The 21107-nt window shown below is 42.5% G+C and overlaps 1 protein-coding gene across 1 annotated transcript in view; it reads left to right on the forward strand.

Moving 5' to 3' along the window:
* LOC126103249 (otoferlin-like) overlaps positions 1-21107 on the forward strand; it is a 159481-nt gene that overhangs the window by 125963 nt on the left and 12411 nt on the right. Inside the window, exons 12-14 of the mRNA XM_049912330.1 lie at positions 1501-1677; positions 16413-16539; positions 16652-16887. Of these exons, the coding sequence (XP_049768287.1) occupies positions 1501-1677; positions 16413-16539; positions 16652-16887 (540 nt within the window). The remainder of the gene's footprint in view (positions 1-1500; positions 1678-16412; positions 16540-16651; positions 16888-21107) is intronic.

The following is a 21107-nucleotide window of genomic DNA, read 5'->3' on the forward strand; positions in this document are numbered from 1 at the left end:
AAAACGACTTACGAGAATTTTGGCAGTGGCAGGTAATGGTAAATAAAAGCGTTTAGGTTTGTGTCTACTTACAGTTAATCCATAGAAGTGATCTAGTTGAAATCTGAAAAAAGTACACTTCCCAACATTCTCATCAAACTATTTAATACGTCTCGCTTGAAAACATGCAAACGTCCATAAATAGTAAAAATGGTTAAGGCCATCCTGAAACCTAAAAAGGAACCGGTAAAATAGAGAAAAGCGGGAACTTAGTGGATATTAATTAATAATATATAAGGATATTCTGAAGAAGAACAGCATTTGAAACTTTGATGGAGCAAGAACTGTTTCATCGACAGTTCCGTACTAATATTACAAATGAGAAAGTAATTGTCTGAAATTTGGTACGGAGAGAGCTGGAAACCTGAGTAAGAACTTAGGCTATTTCACAAAACAAAAATTCGACTCTAAGAGGGTGAAATAGGCAATGAACGTCTTTTTTTACTTTAGTGAACATAAACCATGTTAAAAAATCATTGTACTTGTTGTATGATGTACACAGTGTATAGTGTGTAGATATTTCAGTAGTACAATGCATAGATGCACACTCTTGCCCCTGTGTGTCTGGAGACGCCCTGAATGGTCGGGAATACCAACCTGACTGTCGCCCGACATACGACCGACAACCAGCAGTGATGGTTTGGGACGCCATTTCTTTTCATACTAGGATCCCTTTGGTTGTCAACCGCGGCGTACTAACATTACACCGGTAAGTCGATGACATTCTACGTCCCGTTTAGTTTCCCCTAATGGCAAGCCTTCCTTGGCTTACATTTCAGCAAGATAATATCCATCCGGACACGGCGAGAGTTTCTACTGCTTACGTTCGTGCTTGCCGAACGCTGCTTTGCCGAGCAAGGTCGCTGGAACTCCCACCAACGGAGAACGTTTGGAACAGTACGAGCAGGACCCTCGAACCATCTCGGGATTTTGACGATCTATCGCACCAATTGGGCAGAATTTGGCACGATATCTGTCGGGAGGACATCCAACAACTCTGTTAATCAGTGCCAAACCCAATAACTGATTGCATAGCGGTCAAGGGTGGACCAACGCGTTATTGACTGGCCCAATTTGTGAAGCACTTTCTCTTGAACAAATAATTGAATTTTTGTGGAATTGTAGTTATTTGCTTGTCTATACCTGTGCGTCACATCTACCGGTTTCCATCCCATTCGATTAATTCCTTCGCGCTTTGTTTTTGTGTCTTAGATTATTTTTTAAGCTGGTTAGGTTTTAACTGGGATTAAGAGAAAATTGTGGAGCAAAAAACAAAATGTTTAAAAAGTACGATTTTTCCGTCGACCCCCTAGTTGTGACTTGGCACATACATAAGTCAAAGAACTAGTTAACCGGGATCTCTGTAGTACATTGTTGCCAATGCGTATGAAGTCTGAATGAGACGATAAAAACGTCTCAGTAGAGTGTCGAGAGAAACTGGCGGTGTTTTCGGCGTCACAGCGGAGCGGCGGAGTTCGGAGTGGCGCGAGCAGCTGGCGCTGGAGGCGCTGCGCGCGTGGCGGCCGCGGCTCGTGGCGGAGCACGTGGAGCGCCGGCCGCTGCTGCACGCCGCCTTCCCGGGGCTGGCGCAGGGCTTCCTGCACCTGTGGCTGGACCTCTTCCCGCTGCCGTCCGCCGGCGCGCTGCCGCCGCCGCCCGTCGACATCTCGCCGCGGAAGCCGCGAGACCTCGAGCTGCGCGTCGTCGTAGTCGGCACCGAGGAAGTCCCGCTCGACGAGAAGGACTTCTTCGGCGGTGGCCGCTGCTCCGACGTCTACATCAAGGGGTACGGGGGTCACGCATTACAGCGCATACCGTTCTCGCATCTGACACGAAAGAATTTCTTTGTGATGAGCACCCGGCGTGCTCGAGCGTTCGCAATGCGGTGATCGTGATCTAAAGCAGTGGTCGTCAGCCTTCCCTGGTCAAGAGGCGATACTGATATCGCGTGTTGGCGTCTCGGGCCGCAAACGTGCTAATGTTAATTGGTAATAATCTACATAAATTAGTGTTTTAAGAGCCCCTAACAGACTACCTTTAGCACGGGCGTGGTAAGTTGGCCGCCAGCCCTCGAGTATTGATCCTTAAATGTACGAACTATTCGTCACACTTCATGCCGCCTGTTCTCTGTTGCTGATTGCTTCCGACATCAGGGACGCGAAAGTTGTAACACTGTAATTGCCTTACGAAGTGTTGTTGTGTTGTCTGTGTGCGCAAACGATTAATTGATTAATAATGGTAATTGTACTTACATTCAAATGCTTGAAATGTTTTCAGTGTCGTTTTTCTTTGTACTATAACAGCCGTAATGTAATTACACATTCCTTACTACAAATACGTTACCCTTTAAGATGACCATCTCTGTCATGCACATTCGCGAATCCATGGTACCTCCGTCTCAAAATGTATACCATAGCAACTCATCGGTAGAGTCGCTCTCGCTCTTGAGTTGTCACCACTGGAAGACAAACGATAAGACATTCCCCCTCTCACATTCTCTAACCCTGCAGTGGTCGTGCTACTTAGCCCTCTGGCCGTACGGTAAGCGGTGGTCGTGCTACTTAGCCCTCTGGCCGTACGGTAAGCGGCCAACTTTACATAGCTCGCGGTCGAATTCGCCGACATCAGATTAAAATTAAACACATCTTGAAATATTATTATCTCTGCTAGTATTTTTGTTAATTACTGAGAAAGAAAATTACGCTCTTAAGATGCTCGTAACGCTGGCTGACGTTTTTGGATTCGACTGTAAGTTGCTAGATGCTTGTTGTTATAAAATGCAGCTCAGAATCGCGGACGGCACGAACATTGTATTTATGTTGCATGCTACCCGTTGGCCGCAGTTCGACGAGCAGTGTTCTAGAGGACTAAAGGTGCTGGTGCTCACTTGGTGACAGTGCGGAGAGGGAGGGACAGAGAGAGGGAGGAGGGAGAGAGGGGAGGAAAGATAAACTTGCACAGCTTGGTGGAAGTTGAAAGACAAAAGCGACACTGCCCTGGCTAAAGTAAATTGTCAGCTTCCTTCACTCACCATTACACCTTGGGCTCCGTTGGGACATAGCTATCTGCCGTGTATCTTTAGTAGGGCCACGCGCCTGTTTGGTCACAATCGCTGGGTGCTCGTCCACGTGAAGGCAAGTGACGGAACAGCCTGCCAAGTGAAACTGAGAAGTGTATAAGCGAGTCATAGCAAACGAGTGCTGCAAATACAACTTCGCGACGCAGGTACGATGTTCTACAAGCGTCCTACGGTAATCGGTGCTCGGCCCCTTGTTATAGATGGTACGGTGAGAAACAATGTTGGTATAACGAACATATGTCTAGACACATATCGTTTCCACTCCACTAAATTTCCAAGAGCAGTAAATTTCAGTGAACGACGCCAGTCTCAGCACCTGTAAGTGGACTAATCAGAATATCCACTACACAACGGCCACGGACAATCAATATCAGTTGAGCCTCAGTGTGTGGGCAGAAACTTTTGACGACCAGCTCACTGAGCCTATAGATCTGCTCGGAAATCTCAACACGTTAGTGTACTAGATTGCCAGACAGGGAAGCGCGCTGGTCGCGGTGGTATAAGTTGTGAGCAATGGTACAGTGTGTATTATGCCGTTACTGAGCTGTGTTAGTGCATATGGATTCCATCATCTTCGGATTCCAACACAAGGAGATCTGCACTGCTAGGCACAACTGTACCCAACCTTATACTTTCACCCCTATGCCCCGTCGCACAAAGGACGCACTCAGCACTCTGCATAGAACACGCACAACAATATCAGCACAGATTATTAAATGGTTCAAATGGCTCTGAGCACTATGGGACTTAACATCTGTGGTCATCAGTCCCCTAGAACTTAGAACTACTTAAACCTAACTAACCTAAGGACATCACATACATCCATGCCCGAGGCAGGATTCGAACCTGCGACCGTAGCGGTCACGCGGCTCCAGACTGTAGCGCCTAGAACCGCACGGCCACTCTGGCCGGCGCAGATTATTAAACCGTCGAGGTCGCCACCCGTTCCCAACTTCAAAAGATAAACCGATGTGAACGTAAGGCATTTACAACACTGTACTGCATTGGTTTCATGTAGCACACGTTAAATCATATACAAACAATTCACGTTAAAAGAGCCGAGCCACAAACTGATCCTTGAGAAGGAGACACTACGCCAATCGAACAAGGTAATGCATGTACATCATTTCATAATAATGTTCTACATCACTACATACATATCTATCGATGGCAAACTCTGGTACGCCAGCCTCTTAAGATGGCCCAGGAACAAGTGTCGTTTTCCTGTCTCTGTCTCTTCTAGATAGGCTTGTACAGCTTGTGTTTGTTTAAGCCATCAGGAGCCGGTATATCCCTTCGCGCTATTTTAATGTTTAAAATAATTTTCATATAAACTGCGGCATTGTAAATGTAGTAATTTTTCCTTCTCCTCATACGACTTTATGAAAAATAGAATCTCTTTGCCTTTGTATGCTGAATGTGATAATCATTCTTTATAGTAAACAGAGCGTACACAAATCAAATGTCAGACTGTGATCCTTCAGTTTTGTATCTCGGCAGTTACTGGCGTTGTGAGCAGGCAAGCAAGGATGGTCCACTGCCGGCTGATAGTCTCAACACCAAAGCACGCTTCCGGCTCTCACCAGCGCCAGCCTGCTTTTGAAACTCCTTCAAGTAGCCTAATTTTAGCCACTTGACAGCAGACCGTTCTGTCCTATCATCCCCGCACAGCCTGACGGTCGTTTCAACCGCCTTCGACTGCTTGATATTTGAACGGTTTTACAGCATCTGTCTGTCTCTGTATTCTTTTGCTTCGTTACACTGGATGGTTCAACGATCGTTTTTCTGGTACAAATTTTCCAAATCATGGAAACAGCAGAACCCGTACAGTTGGATAAAAAGTAGGAAAGAGACAGAGACAGAGAGAGGGGGGGGGGAGGGGTTTAGAGCCTGTAGGAGAATGTGCCAGGTGACTTTTATAGAAATATACCTCAAATGAATGTACGATACAAATATGCTGCCCGTGACATAGCGATCGACAGGTGACACTGGTTATGCCACAGAACTTGCATCCATGTGAACTGAGGTATAAATTCCTGTCCAGCTATCAAGATAGTTTTTATGTTGTCGCCTAAATCTTTGGTGACAAATATTGAAATGGATTCTTCACAGTCGATACTTCCGTTAACCTTCCCCGTCCTGTCTTAACCAGGATTTTTCTCCGTCTGTAATGACCCCAGTTATTCTTCCTTGCCCGCGACGCCATTTCATGGCGAAGATGTGTGGGAGTTCATATTTCTACGAATGTACAGACGCACATGGCAGTCACTCTGAACAACTCTTCTTTGCCACATCACAGCCGTCAGTAGGAATGTAGGGTATGTTATACAACATATATAATGACTAAAATGTTGGCTTGAGCTGCATAGGTTTTATTTTAAATTTATTGTGCTGGACCGGTATCTGGCCACACCCCGCACTTCAGAGGCATACCAAAACTGTTATGCCACGTGGTAGATATACATACACGTTCAATGATACATATAAGTGTGGCATTACATACATCATGTTGCTGAAAATGAGCGAAGACCAACTGCACAAACGTTCAGAGAAATTCTGAGAATACATGAATTGGTCCCTAGAATCAGAAATACCCATTTCCAGACATATGTTCTTAGGACCTGAAATGTTTGTTATCCTCCCCGAAATCGGCTTTCTTCTGCCGGTGACGCTGACAGTTATCTAGACGATTTCTATGTGTAAAGTCGTATCATGTTGTAAAACGCCTGTTAATCCGATAAAACTGACGTTATGGTCAATGTAACCGTCACCGAATTGTCGATTTTATTCATTTATGGGAAAAGACTTCGTAATAAAAACAACCCTTGTCAATTTTTTTAGTTTTATGATTTCAGTGCAGTCTTGTAGTCATACCCGAGATTCACACTTTGTTCTAACCAGATAAGGCAGATAATACCTTGTCGTGATTTACTACAGCTTAACAACATGATGGTTCTACAAAAACAGCCTCTGACAAAATAACTTCTGATGAAAGCAGCCTTTGTCATTTGACAAGAGCTATTTTGTGTGGAAGCAGACAACAATGCACCCTCAGTGTTCATTTCACCTTCGTGGTACTTGTTGAATTACTTGAGTCTACTCTTTGGTAAATGATGGTTCAGTGTCTGTAGTTCTGTAATGAATTTCTAAGGTAGTATTTAATGGCCTAAAAAGCAGTAACGTCAAGAAAGAAAGAAAAATGTAATAATGAAAAGAAGCTCATGGGCGAGGAACACATGAATAAGCGCTGTCTGCGTTCTTTATTTCCTCCAGTAAATTATACATCTGTTTTTCTTGATGAGTAGGCATTTGGTTGACCTGACCACCGCTTCCTTTGGTTGCAGATGCAAAAGACTGCGGTGCTTTCAAACGGCAACAACTGAACCAAGCCAACAGTTCTTCTCAAAGTTCTATAGAATGGAGTCAAAAATGCACAAGATTCCTATTTGGCTGGTCTTATCACTTTTGATAGTGTGAAACAGAAAAGGTCGCACAAAATAATGCATGAAGAGGGAGCAAGTGATGGTGATGGCATCGGTTCACGTTCGTTGTCCAGAACCTCTTTTGCACACAGTATTTATAACAAAAAGGAAGCCCGAGTGACTGCAGATGCTACTATAACAGACTAATCGGTATGCAGAGAGGCATTCATGGCTTTTCATGCAATCTCTCGACATCGATTATGCACTATCCAACAGCATCTGATCTCAGACAACGGTTCCGCAAATGGTATGAGAGGCAAGCACAATAACAGACTTCGTGCAGTTCGGCCACTCAGAAACCTTCTCGAATATCACATATCTTTACGTAAACCAAGAGGTTTCCCTTCCGTAAGAATTTGTCCAAAAGGTATCTACCCGAAACTCCAACTGTGAAGAAAATTCACTGAGTTTTTCTGGATAAATATCAAATTAATATGCCGTACAAACTCTACTGGGAAGTTTTCAGTACCTTCAGTATATCATTTGGATATCCTCGATTTAGTGAAACGGATATCTGCTGCTAGCGTCAGTGACGATTCAAGAAGTTCACTTAAGAAAAGCGGAAGTGTTTTATTAACTAAAAAGACGCTTCAAGCAGAATGCTCCACAGGGGTTGATGACAGTTGTATCCACGATGTCATGCAAAGAACCTTCCTGTACCTCAGCTAACAACTAACGCAACATTTTATGTGAGACAGCTATGGCATTATGTATTTTGCGTTTACGGCCTCGCCAGTGGTGAAACAGTTATGTTACATATCATGAAGCCGTTGCAAAGACGGGGCAGAATGAAGTCACCTCTTTATTGTTTCACTGCTTGAAAAGTAGGCAACATCTGAAGAGAAATTTAGTTCTGGTGGAAAAGCTGGTCACAATAATAATTCGGCATGATAGATTTTTTTGTATATGCTATTGCATAGTCTGAAAATGTTCAAGAATGACTTGCATCTTTTCCATGAGAGGCCATACTTTTTGGCCCAATGAGCAAGACTTTATCTTAGAAGAAAGATTAAGGAAAGGCAAACCTACGTTTCTAGCATTTGTAGACTTAAAGAAAGCTTTTGACAATGTTGACTGGAATACTCTCTTTCAAATTCTGAAGGTAGCAGGGGTAGAATACAGGGAGCGAAAGGCTATTTACAATTTGTACAGGAAGCAGATGGCAGTTATAAGAGTCGAGGGGTATGAAAGGGAAGCAGTGGTTGGGAAGGGAGTGAGACAGGGTTGTAGCCTATCCTCGATGTTATTCAATCTGTATATTGAGCAAGCAATAAAGTAAACAAAAGAAAAGTTCGGAGGAAGCATTAAAATCCATGGAGAAGAAATAAAAACTTTGAGGTTCGCCGATGACATTGTAATTCTGTCAGAGACAGCAAAGGACTTGGAAGAGCAGTTGAACGGAATGGACAGTGTCTTGAAAGGACGATATAAGATGAACATCAACAAAAGCAAAACGAGGATAATGGAATGTAGTCGAATTAAGTTGGGTGATGCTGAGGGAATTAGATTAGGAAATGAGACACTTAAAGCCGGCCGAAGTGGCCGTGCGGTTAAAGGTGCTGCAGTCTGGAACCGCAAGACCGCTACGGTCGCAGGTTCGAATCCTGCCTCGGGCATGGCTGTTTGTGATGTCCTTAGGTTAGTTAGGTTTAACTAGTTCTAAGTTCCAGGGGACTAATGACCTCAGTAGTTGAGTCCCATAGTGCTCAGAGCCATTTGAACCATTTTTGAGACACTTAAAGTAGTAAAGGAGTTTTGCCATCTGGGGAGCAAAATAACTGATTATGGTCGAAGTAGAGAAGATATAAAATGTAGACTGGTAATGGCAAGGAAAGCGTTTCTGAAGAAGAAAAATTTGTTAACATCGAGTATAGATATAAATGTCAGGAAGTCATTTCTGAAAGTATTTGTATGGAGTGTAGCCACGTATGCAAGTGAAACGTGGGCGATAAATAGTTTAGACAAGAAGAGAATAGAAGCTTTCGAAATGTGGCGCTACAGAAGAATGCTGAAGATTAGATGGGTAGATCACATAACTAATGAGGAGGTATTGAATAGAATTGGGGAGAAATTTGTGGCACAACTTGACCAGAAGAAGGGATCGGTTGGTAAGACATGCTCTGAGGCATCAAGGGATCACAAATTTAGCTTTGGAGGGCAGCGTGGAGGGTAAAAATCGTAGAGGGAGACCAAGAGATGAATACACTAAGCAGATTCAGAAGGATGTAGGTTGCAGTAGGTACTGGGAGATGAAGAAGCTTGCTCAGGATAGAGTAGCATGGAGAGCTGCATCAAACCAGTCTCAGGACTGAAGACAACAACAACAACAACAACAACAACAACAACAACAACAACTTCTCCTCAGTTTCATGTAAGAAACAGAATCAGGTCATTGAAGTATCTGATGGTTAGGACACAGTCATTACCTCCCCTCGAAAACATCGAGCACCTTTCCACATCTGCAAAGCAGACTAGCCAGCGATAGACCTTGGCGTACGGTTGCACTTCAGAGAACGGTGAAGCTTTCACACGAGTTGACTTTCAGTCAGATTTATCAGAATGTAGTCAAAATTAGGAAATCGAAAACTCAAGACGTTACAATGCCTTTTGCTTATTTGACGAGTGACAGCAAAAACTTTTTTAAAACATAGATTCTCTATGAGGAGGAAGAAGATGGGCCGAACCTGGATACGGTTGAATCTCATAAATTCTGTGTATCTTTAATGTAACTTAATCTTCTGTTCTGAAAAAGATTAGCGTATTATGAGCTTTATGAAGTACAATTAGTGCACCTATCGAGTCATTCTCTCATACACCGAACTACGTTTTCTGAAAAAAAAAAGCAGCCATGTCAGTGAGGACTGAAATTAAAAAACAAAATACTTGGACTATATTGAAGGTACGTTAGTACAGTGTCATAAAAATGTCTTAGACATTGCCAAGAAGCTACATAAAAATATAATTGACGTCAAGATGATGTACAACTATTAAGAATGCTTTTTCACCCTCCTTAAAAATGTAATTTTTTTTGTAAGGGTCGTTTTTTTTACGAAGTCTTATTATTTTACGTGATGTGACTACTTCCAGAAAACTTTTACGTTCAGTCTGTGCATTGTTTACACAAACGACATACCCAACTTTAGAAATGGCTGTAAGCACTAAGACTTAACATCTGAGGTTATCAGTCCCCTAGACTTAGAACTACTTAAACCTAACTAACCTAAGGACATCACACACATCCGGGCCCGAGGCAGAATTCGAACCTGCGACCGTAGCAGCCGCGCGCTTCCGGACGAAGCGCCTAGAATCACTCGGCCACAGGGCCGGCCCCAAATTTACAGATGGTGAAGTCGTTGTGTACGCCAATGACATAGTTTTATTTAAAAGTAGTTGAATAGTTAACTCGTTGAATAGTTAACTAGTTGAATAGTTAACTAGTTGAATAGTTAACTAGTTGAATAGTTAACTAGTTGAATAGTTAACTAGTTGAATAGTTAACTAGTTGAATAGTTAACTAGTTGAATAGTTAACTAGTTGAATAGTTAACTAGTTGAATAGTTAACTAGTTGAATAGTTAACTAGTTGAATAGTTAACTAGTTGAATAGTTAACTAGTTGAATAGTTAACTAACTCTTGATAGTAATATAATCATTTAGTGTTATTAATGACGTAATTGCTATTGACATGTAGGTTAATGTAAGTAATAACACTGACTGGCTTCCACTTACAAATCCACAACAAATGTGTTGATGTCATTAACAACAACCAATGTTGACCATCAAGAGTAACACAGTACTACAACAACGTTATTACGACGTATTTGTGTGACATAATATAACGTTAAATCTCATGCTTGAAAATGTCACAAATGCCGAAATTGCAATGATAGAATAAAAACAGTAGCAGTTAAATGCGAATATGAAGTAATTTAAAAATTATCAGGAAATGTAGTCCTACCTTATGTCTTATGTAGCCGTTGTGTGAGAGGGGAGATGGAAGACAGGGACGATGGTTATCAATAAGAGTTAAGTTACAAGTCCAAAGACCATCGATTTCTTAAAAGCAGGAATCAGGGGACAATAGGCGACCATGACAGATACACTCCGAACAAAGTAGTCCCGTGGGAGGGGTCCGAAACTCACCCCCCCCTCCCCTAAGTGAACCACCTATGAGATGATCTAAAACAAATAATGGAATATCTATGCCACACATTCTTTCGGATCGCAATACCTCGACACTTCACATAAAAACCTCTTTACACTCAGCAGACAATTTAGACACCCCAACTTTGTAATAAAAATGACAGAAGCTGAGACATAAGGCTGTATTGGCGTTTCATATTTACCCACGATTATTACTCGTACTTCTGCCTGTCGGCAGCAATCCGTGTTTTCCCGTAAACACGTTCCTTCCCATCTCCGCAGCTGAGGTCAAGGTGATCAAGCTTATACTCTGAAAATTTAGCACCTTATGCCATGTAGAGTGCATTGCAGATTTGGTAACTGTAAATTTGTATTGTCAGTGTCAAAACACTGTCCGACGTCTTGCGTTTTGTGAAAACTTTCTCCATCAGAAAACATGATATATTCAGTGAAACTAACTACCTCTAGTAGTATCGAAGAAATTAATTCCGATAATTGTCCGGCGCCTTGCGCTTTGTGCAAAGTTTTTTAATCACAAGACATGAGATATTGAAAAAGACTAGCTAGTTCCTGTGACATCGAAGAAAATACAGAGAAAATACTGGACTACAGTATGGTGGGGCAGAATAGCTTCTGTAACTCAGAACAGCTCACAGTAACACGGAACAGAGCATTTTCATAGCGTGCCGCCCCCCCCCCCCTCTACACTGGAGAAGTACTATGACTGCCACTCTCACACTTTTGCTGAGACTCCGTAGCTCTTCACGCAAACAGCACATATCGGTATTATGTTTATGTCTGCTTTCGTTCTCCTGAACATTTTTCAGTTATCGCTTTTCTCCGAAGTGTTAGCAGAGATAGTATTTACTGCTAAAGTCTTCAAGTGAGAGACGCGTGAAAACTCTGAGGCCGTTTCTGTTACCGTATAATTGCTAGTGACCGGTAACGCCTTTCGCTGAGACAATGCCCTTAAATGTGATGGTGTAAACAGTCCCACATGCAGTCCTTGACGTTGATGAGAGAGTGTGCGTGTTTGAAGGGTGGGGGCGGAGGGAGGGGAGGCAGCGATTCAAAGCATAATGGCGCCCAAGAAGCCCTAATATAACTTGGAGATTCAGCCAGATTGCATTATGTAGGCAGCCGCAGGCGGTTAGCGTACAGTGCCTTATTACAGCAGACAGACATTTCAGTTTATTGTTGCTGTTTTAGATCACTGGGCTCACATTGGATTCTTGTAAGGCAGGGCAGCTAATGTAACTATCCTCTTGATAATAACAAAAAAGCGGAAAACTAGATAGCCCGGAAGCTCGATGTGGCCCACACGACAAACTGTGAGCATGACTTCGGAGAGGAACCCGCTTTTCACGTAACTGATGCATTCACGAAACGTCCCTTATCACGTACTGGCAAGGTCCACGATGAAAATGACACTCTGTGTCGTTTTCATATCGGCAGAAACGTGATTTTCACTATGAGATGTCCCATCACAGTTTCACGTTTCTGCATTGTTGGTGTCTGTCTGCCGGCAGTATCTGAGAAATTTTTGCGCAGGAGTGAACAAAAGGCTGCTGTGGGCAACCTTGCTTAAAAATTACATATGCTGCAATTATCTTCATAACATTCGTTGCGAAACAGGTCAGGAGGTGCCATCGTTAATGTTCTGTAACAATTCGTGTTCCATAGCGAAGTGAATTTTGGCTACAAGCCGCGATATGCGCTGGAGTTCTGGTTATACTATGACATAATGCCCATCACTTACTGCGAAACTTTCTGATGTATTAAAACTATGAGCCTGTTTGGTCTTCAACCAGAGTTTTTAAACTCAGTTAAGACAAGCCTTGTCATCGAGTGAGTCGAGAGTTAACTATAACTGATGCGTGAGCGTGTTGAGTATGTGACGGCTACGTTCTGTTACATGACACTAAGGATCCTATTGCTTCAAGGTCGCGCAGAGTTTTGTTATAACAACGTACAGAGTTTTGTGAATTCATTCTGGGTATAGAAATTAAAAATAACAATTTTCTTTTACGTTTAATACTTAATGATCAGACTTCGTTCCATTTACGTGGTAAGTAAACCATCATAATGTAACAAAATGGGGAACACAGCAGTGACTTTCCGTAGCTAAATACGAGAGAGACTTTCCAAGGTTTCATATATTTTGCAGTGTTTCTCCTGAAAGAGTTCTTTTTGCGGAAAATGTGGTTACAGTAATCGCGCACGAGGATGTGTTAGAGATATAATTTCTCCCATAATTGCAAAAACATTCCGAAAATTTCATGTTTCAGCACGGCGGAACACTGCATGTGAGAGAAGTTGTTAATAGTGAGATGCAGCAATCACCGATCAGCCGTAATGGGGATATTGATCTCTCACTGCCCAAATGGCGCCACAGGTCCGCCGTCTAGCGGTATAACTTCTTTTTTTGGGGTGTATGAAAGAATCCGTCCTCGTGGCTTTCCTTGCAAAATTTCGGCTGAATTACGACGCGTTTGAACAACAACTGTCACTAAAGACATTCTCGCCAAAGCGAGGGAAAAGTTTGGTCATCGTCTAGTTGTTCCAATTGTGTCCGGTGCAGGTCACAGAGAATATTTGTGTAACTTAAATGAAAACGTTGATGTGCAAAAGAATTGTAAAAAGTTCCCCTAGGTTTATATGTAGGCATGTAAAAGTATGCCGTTGTAAAATTGAATGAACCTTGTGATAATAAAAACGTTGTAGTCTATACACAAGCTAAGATTCATCTCAGTTTTCTATCATATATATTATTTCGCAAGTCAACACCCATTTTTCTCAACGTATACTAATCGCACAGTGATAAAGGGTTTTTTAACTGGCTGCTTAGCTAAAACTTACTATTTGTAGAAAATTTTAATATAAAGAGGATGCTAACTATCATAGGCAAAAGGGCACCATGGATACCCAGTTTCATACCTGTGTTCTACGAAGCTAGATTATTAATCACGAATAAGAGACTCCCTTTTCAATTTATGTTATTACAAATACTATTTTATTTGTTTTGAATTACTTACTAACTCGATAATTTGTATACAGCATTGTCATAGATAATAACCGTGATCATTGCGGTAATCCATTATCTCTGTCCGTCGTACAAGCTGATTTTTCTGAACTAATATACTTTCCGAAACGACATTTGTCATCGCTGCCTTGAATTGTGGTTTACCTACTATTGCTACGGTCTAACGTGCTTCCTGTAATGGAACTTTGTTCAAAATTATGTGCATGGAAATGTATATACAGGGACGTATCATAAACTCATGATTATTATTTCGTGTCGATCGGTTCATTTTTAAATATTTTTCTCTTCATTCCCTCAACTACCCTTATCTCAACTACTACAGTTAGCCGGACGGTGTGGCCGAGCGGTTCTAGGCGCTTGAGTCTGGAACAGCGTGACCACTACGGTCGCAGGTTCGAATCCTGCCTCGGGCATGGATGTGTGTGATGTCCTTAGGTTAGTTAGGTTTAAGTAGTTCTAAGTTCTAGGGGACTGATGACCTCAGATGTTAAGTCCCATAGTGCTCAGAGCTATTTGAACCATTTTTGACTGTACGTATTCCAAACACTGTCATTATTTACAGTTATAAAGCCGGGAAAGTTTCGCACGATTTCCCTATTCACAATTAATGCTGAGGTGACTGACTCTGGGGAAATTGTTGTAATACCACGAATAAAGTTAACACCATCTGATACAAGCATGTTTGACAAGAGGGCAGTTGCCTATTAAGATTGCATTTGCGACCACTCTAAAAAAGCCAAAGGGAAAAATGCTTCAAAGAGCAGGATTACATTTACGAAATCCCGTCTTTATTCGCATTTTCAAGAGCAAATAAATTAACTGGCATTTGTGTATCCCTTAAAGAAAATTGAAAATAAAAAGTACAGGAAGATTACATTCTTACGTTATTTATCGTTTACACCGAAGTATTGTAAAGAATTTTGATCAAAATTATGTGCATCGAAATGTAAATACAGGGACGTATCATAAATTCATAATTATTGTTTGATATCGTTCGGTTCATTTTTAAAGATGTTTTCTCTCCCTTCTCAACTACTTTTATCCCAGCGACTACACTTATTCCAGATACTGTTATGACTTCCAACTATTAAACTCAGAAAGTTTCGCACGGGTCCCCTGCTTTTAATTCGTGTGAAAGATGCAGGCTTGTGCAATCGAATGAGTCGTGTGGAGACATCCTATATTTTACGAGGCCCACGATAAAGATAGGCCGGAGCGCGGACGTCACAGCACGTGATACTGGAGGTCTCTCGGCTGCCAGCAGCCGTCTCTGGAGGCGAGCGAGTAGCCATTTGAGACGAGTTTAATGATTCTTAACTGCGCGTTTCAATGCATGCAGGCTTTCTACAGCACACGTCAAAGCTAAGATCTTTCGTGGGTACCTTTACAATTACATATTGATTTCCCGTGGGTTTTCAACGGGGCTGAGCTTCCGCGAAGTGTGGCGGGCAAGCTGAATAGTGTGACTTAACAAGTTCGTTGCGGGACCCGTATTTCTTGTGGGCAAGCCGCGTGCAGGACTTATACTAGATGGATCCAATGGAAATTTTCTACTACCAAAATGTTTTAGTAATATTACTCATTGTAGATTACGACTGAAAGTCAATTTGTAACCTTCTATTAGTACTATATGAGATTGATACTTCAGTAACATTGCTGTAAATTAAATATTTATCAAGTAGCTTTGTGGAAATATGAGCTATTAACTCGTTTCTGAATCATTTAAGGCGAATAAAAACAGCGGATCAATTCCTGTATGCCCGTCTTACCTGTTAAAATTAATCAAATCTGTGCTGGAATCACAATGTAAAAAGTCACACTAGATAAAATTGTTGTTGTTGTTGTGGACTTCAGTCCTGAGACTGGTTTGATGCAGCTCTCCATGCTACTCTATCCTGTGCAAGCTTCTTCATCCCCCAGTACTTACTACAACCTACATCCTTCTGAATCTGCTTAGTGTATTCATCTCTTGGTCTCCCTCTACGATTTTTACCCTCCACGCTGCCCTCCAAAGCTAAATTTGTGATCCCTTGATGCCTCAGAACGTGTCCTACCAACCGGTCCCTTCTTCTTGTCAAGTTGTGCCACAAACTCCTCTTTTCCCCAATTCTATTCAATACCTCATTAGTTACGTGATCTACCCATCTAATCTTCAGCATTCTTCTATAGCACCACATTTCGAAAGCTTAACCATACAGTAAAGCTGCATGCCCTCGGGAAAAATTACGGCTGTAGTTTCCCCTTGCTTTCAGCCGTTCACAGTAACACAACAGCAAGGCCGTTTTGGTTAGTGTTACAAGGACAGATCAGCCAATCATCCAGACTGTTGCCCCTGCAACTACTGAAAAGGCTGTTGCCCCTCTTCAGGAACCACACGTTTGTCTGGCCTCTCAACAGATACCCATCCGTTGTGGTTGCACCTACGGTACGGCCATCTGTATCGCTGAGGCACTCAAGCCTCCCCAGCAACGGCAAGGTCCACGGTTCAAGCTTTCCGATTTGCCCCTCCCTCCCCCTACCCATCTTCTCCCCGAAAAATAATGCTGTGTGCGAGACTACTCAGGGCCCCATTACTTTATTCAAAGTGTACACAATATGCAGCACAGTGGTGCTGTATTGCCCAACAGCTACCCCCATCTTCTCCCCGAAAAATAATGCTGTGTGCGAGTCTCCTCAGGGCCCCATTACTTTATTCAAGGTGTACACAATATGCAGCATAGTGGTGCTGTATTGCCCAACAGCTGCAAAGGACAGGCAAAAATCGCATACGAACTCACGGGCGTCGCCGTGGACCACCTACTGCCATTCTTAAACTACCCAAGTTACATGCTGCAGTGACGATTTTCTCTGCGTGAACGCTGTCCAGGTGGGTGCCGGAGCAGAAGGCGCAGTCGACGGACGTGCACTACCGGTCGCTGAACGGCGAGGCGATGTTCAACTGGCGGTTCGTGTTCCCGCTGTGCTACCTGCCGGGCGAGCGCCGGCTGCTGGTGCAGCAGCGCTCCGGTCCGATGCTGGGCCGCTCCACCCGACGCACGGCGCCGCCCCGGCTACACCTCCAGGTCTGGGACAGCGACCACTTCTCGCCCGACGACTTCCTCGGTGCGTCGCAACAAGTAGCAACGCCTCATTGTAGTCTGTAAAACAGCGCAGGTCACTTTTGTTTGCATTACTGATATAAAGCATACAGAGCAGTACATCCCTGATGGGAAGAACACTCCATGATATGTAGTCCGTATAAAGAAGCATATTGGAACAAATAAGCCCTCTGTCACAAATATTAAGTCAAAATTGACCTGGTCTTCAGAATTAGACTAACTGTATTAAAACATATTAGGTATTTAGTACATTAATAAAATTAAAGTTTGTACTGAGTCGAAAAGATGTAGTACTTACAAGTCACATATTAAAAAAGATCTAAGCCGGAAAGTCGACGTCATGACCAGTTGTGAGATGGCGAGCCGCTAAGAGCTGCTCGTACTGTGAACAAGGGTTGCAACAAGACTGAGGTGCCCACTTTAGAAAGTGTGGGCAAGTAAACATGGTGTTGCTACGAGCGCCATCTAGTAGCCCCAGAAACAACTAGGCTACTGTACATTCAAAATTAGACACATTAAATTGTGATGCAGCTGATTCAAGCATAACGTAAGCATTAATAATAACAGGATGAAGTTACATATTTATCTGCTTTAAATAGAGATACATTTTGTAACGTAAAAAGCGTTAGTTGTGACATACAAGAAAACAGCAAAGATGTGACAGGAAAACAACATTTCGGTAAACTGCATGAGGAAATCTGAATCAAAGATTTTTTTTTCTAAAGAAGCGATGACTAAGAAACATTATTTTTATTAGCATCATCATCCCTCTGTTCTTTGTTTTAAGTTCCGCAATTTTTGTTTTCGCCATGTTACTCTTTAAGTCTCCGATTTTATCGCCTGTTTTTATTATTTATTCTCTTCATCTTTTTAACAAAGTCTGTCGGCTGAAGAGCGGCATACTAAGCTGCTGCCAGCCCGCCCCCTTCGGGGGGGAATTGAAATTCAATAAAGAAAAAAAAAGAAACAATACGTATAAAACACAGCATAGTGAAATATGTAAAGAGCTCCTAATTTAACGCACTTGGCTGTCAAAACGACTATACGTAAATATTCCAATCACTACTGTAGCAGAATCAAATCGAAAGATCTCTGAAGAAACCCAAAGAAATACTGGGCACATACGGGGTATCCCAGGAGGAATGGCTAATATTCAGCGATATGACAGGAACGATAGTTCGAAGCAAAACGTCTGGGAAACATGGGCTCTAAAGTACATATCTTAAGAGGTATTAACGATCGTTCATCGTCACTAATGTGAAACCCATCTCCTCTACCGAACAAGTTGCTCATAGCTCTTGAGGTATACGTTTTACAGCCCATGTCTACCCGACGATTTTTCCTACTTTTGGTCCATAATACCTCCTCCCAAACTACGGGAAGCGAAAATCTTGTAGTGGAAGAGATTTGTTTCTCAATATTGAATGTGAATAAATGGTCATAGCTCTTCCGGAATGAATTTTAGAGCCCATGTGTATCAGACTTCCTTGCTTCGAATGATACTGCCTGTTATATACCAGAATGTGGACCATTCCTCATCCTGAAAGGCTATCAGTGGCGCCAAAGACTCACAGATCACGTACGATCTGAAATTGAGGGTAGAAAAACAAAACCACCGATGCTGAACTCTGTTTACAAACGTTCTTTTACGAAGGAAAAAAATTGGTTCAAATGGCTCTGAGCACTATGGGACTTAACGTCTGAGGTCATCAGTCCCCTAGAACTTAGAACTACTTAAACCTAACTAACCTAAGGACATCTCACACATCCATGCCCGAGGCAGGATTCGAACCTGCGACCGTAGTGGTCACGCGGTTCCAGACTGAAGCACCTAGAACCGCTCGGCCACACTGGCCGGCTTTTGCGAAGGAAGGCACGGGAGTACTTCACAGTTTAATCCTCACACCACCCCAAAGATGGCGACATAGATGATTGTGTCAGTCTATGACATTTTACAAGAAGTCGATTCCAGTAGCTGCAAAGTAATTTTTATTTGCTTGTATCTATATATTTCTACCCAACAATCTTACTTGTATTCAATAAGTGTTTTTATAGATTACATTTCTCCATATGTGTATGTGGATATGACGTTCATATGGGATCCACGGGCCAAATATGAGCTTTGTGTTGTGACATAATGTTATTATAATCGCGTAGCTCCAATCCCTACTCACAAAAAATTGTTGGTGTCGATGCTTCACACAAACAGCTGAAATCCCTAAAACTGAACAAATCTCCAGGGCTCGATGGAATCTCTATCACATTCCATACAGAATTTGACGCTGCATTGGCTCTTATTTTAACCTTACTATACCATACATTGCCCAACTTCTAAAAGAAAATCTCGATCAGTTGTTAGAAGAAACGATAGATCATATCCGTCTGTAAGAAGAGTGTCAGAAGAGATCAATGAAACTATCATCGAACATTAATTTTGTAAACATCGATCATGCGAAACCCAATCCTCACTTTTCTCACGCGACATACTGAAAGTTAGGTATCGAAGCAGTCAGGTATCTGCAGTATGTCTTAACTTCCGAAAAGCATTTTACCCAGTACCACACCTAGACTTATTACTGAAATTACGGTCATTTGAGATGTTTCGTGATTCGTTTAAATAACAACAATTTCAACAGAGACCATCGGTACACACTCAGCAGGCCATGGGGGCGGGTGTTGGCCGTCGAAAGAAAGCAGAGACAGATGCGCGACGCGGGAGCGGAGGTTTCAAACGTGGCGCATGCCCCTGGCTCCACCTGACCTTACCGGTGTTGCCACGGGCAATAGCTCCCCTAGCTGCCCGGGTCGACTTAACCTGCCGGCACGGTAGCTCAGCGTGTTCGGTCAGAGGGTTAGCAGCCCTCAGTAATAAAAAAAACTGAGCTAATCGATCAACAACGAACTTCAACGGCTGTCTTACGATGTACGCCCCGAGCAGATGCAACGAACCAAAGCGACCAAAATGAGAGTAAAAAATAAATAAATAAATAAATAAACGTGCGCGCGCCACATTGGATCGATCTGATTGGCTGCTGATGATGTCATCATGCCTATATGAGCGAGAAACCGTAGAAGCCCCGGCAGTCAGTGAACTCCTGACGACGATGGCGGAGATGGTCATCGAAAGCTTCAGGATTTTATTCGAGTTGACGCGGCTTGAAAACCGAGAACGTTTTATTCATGTATGCAGCCGCTAAAGACTCCGAGGACAAATATAAACAGTAAACTGAGATGCCACAATGATTTACAATGAAATACCTTCTGGAAAAATGCTACAAAAATATTCATTAATGCCTTGATAAGATTTGAAGGTTGTGCAAAGATTGAGAATTTGCCTCAAATGTTCAGAAGTGTCAAAGAGTGGATTTCACAAAATGAAAGTAATCTAACATCCTGTGACTAAAAAATAAAGGAATTATGATACAGTCGGTCAGTTCACTCAAAAACCTGAGTGTAAAACTCTGTACGGATGTGAAATGGAACGATTACATAGGCTCAGACGTTCGTAAAATAGGGATAGTCTTTTGCTCATGCGTAGGATACTAGGAAAATGTCGTCAGTCAGTGACGGATTTTTGTCACAAAAAAAGACTGTTTCTTCAGTTGATGAACGAAGGGATCGCGTTGTTGAAAGGGAGGCCTACGGGTACCATTTATTTAATGATGGCCCCTATTTCTTCTGCTCATGCGGTCAGTTTCCTCCCACTCGTTGGTGGGCGTGCCTGAAGATGGCGTACAGAAACCGGTCGCGTAAATAAATTACGGCAGAAGTTATTTTCAGTGTTACACTTTACAGCCTATAATAATTTTTGGGACCCAGGAGCAGGACTAATGGTAACATGTTTGTTTGATCCACGGAAGAGCGACTCGCAGGTATTGAAAAACCTGAAATGGCAGATGCTTGATGATATACGCGACTATCCCGTAAAAGTCTATCTACAAAGTGTAAAGAACCAGCATTAAGTGAGGAACCTAGAAATATACTACAGCCTCTTACCTATCGATCTCGTAGTTATTGTGAGGATAAGATTATACTAATTACAGCGCGCACAGATGCGTTTATGCAATCATTATTGCGTGCTCTATACGCGAATCAAACGGGGAGAAGTCCTAGTAACTGATGAAATCGGAAGTACCCTCTGCCGTACACTTCACCGTTGACCGTAATGCCCGTCTGTTGACGCATATTATAAAGTCGAACATTATGATATTCCCACAGGAAAAG

This window comes from Schistocerca cancellata, chromosome 1, assembly GCF_023864275.1.
Source record: "Schistocerca cancellata isolate TAMUIC-IGC-003103 chromosome 1, iqSchCanc2.1, whole genome shotgun sequence".
In the NCBI taxonomy this organism is placed as follows: Eukaryota; Metazoa; Arthropoda; class Insecta; order Orthoptera; family Acrididae; genus Schistocerca; species Schistocerca cancellata.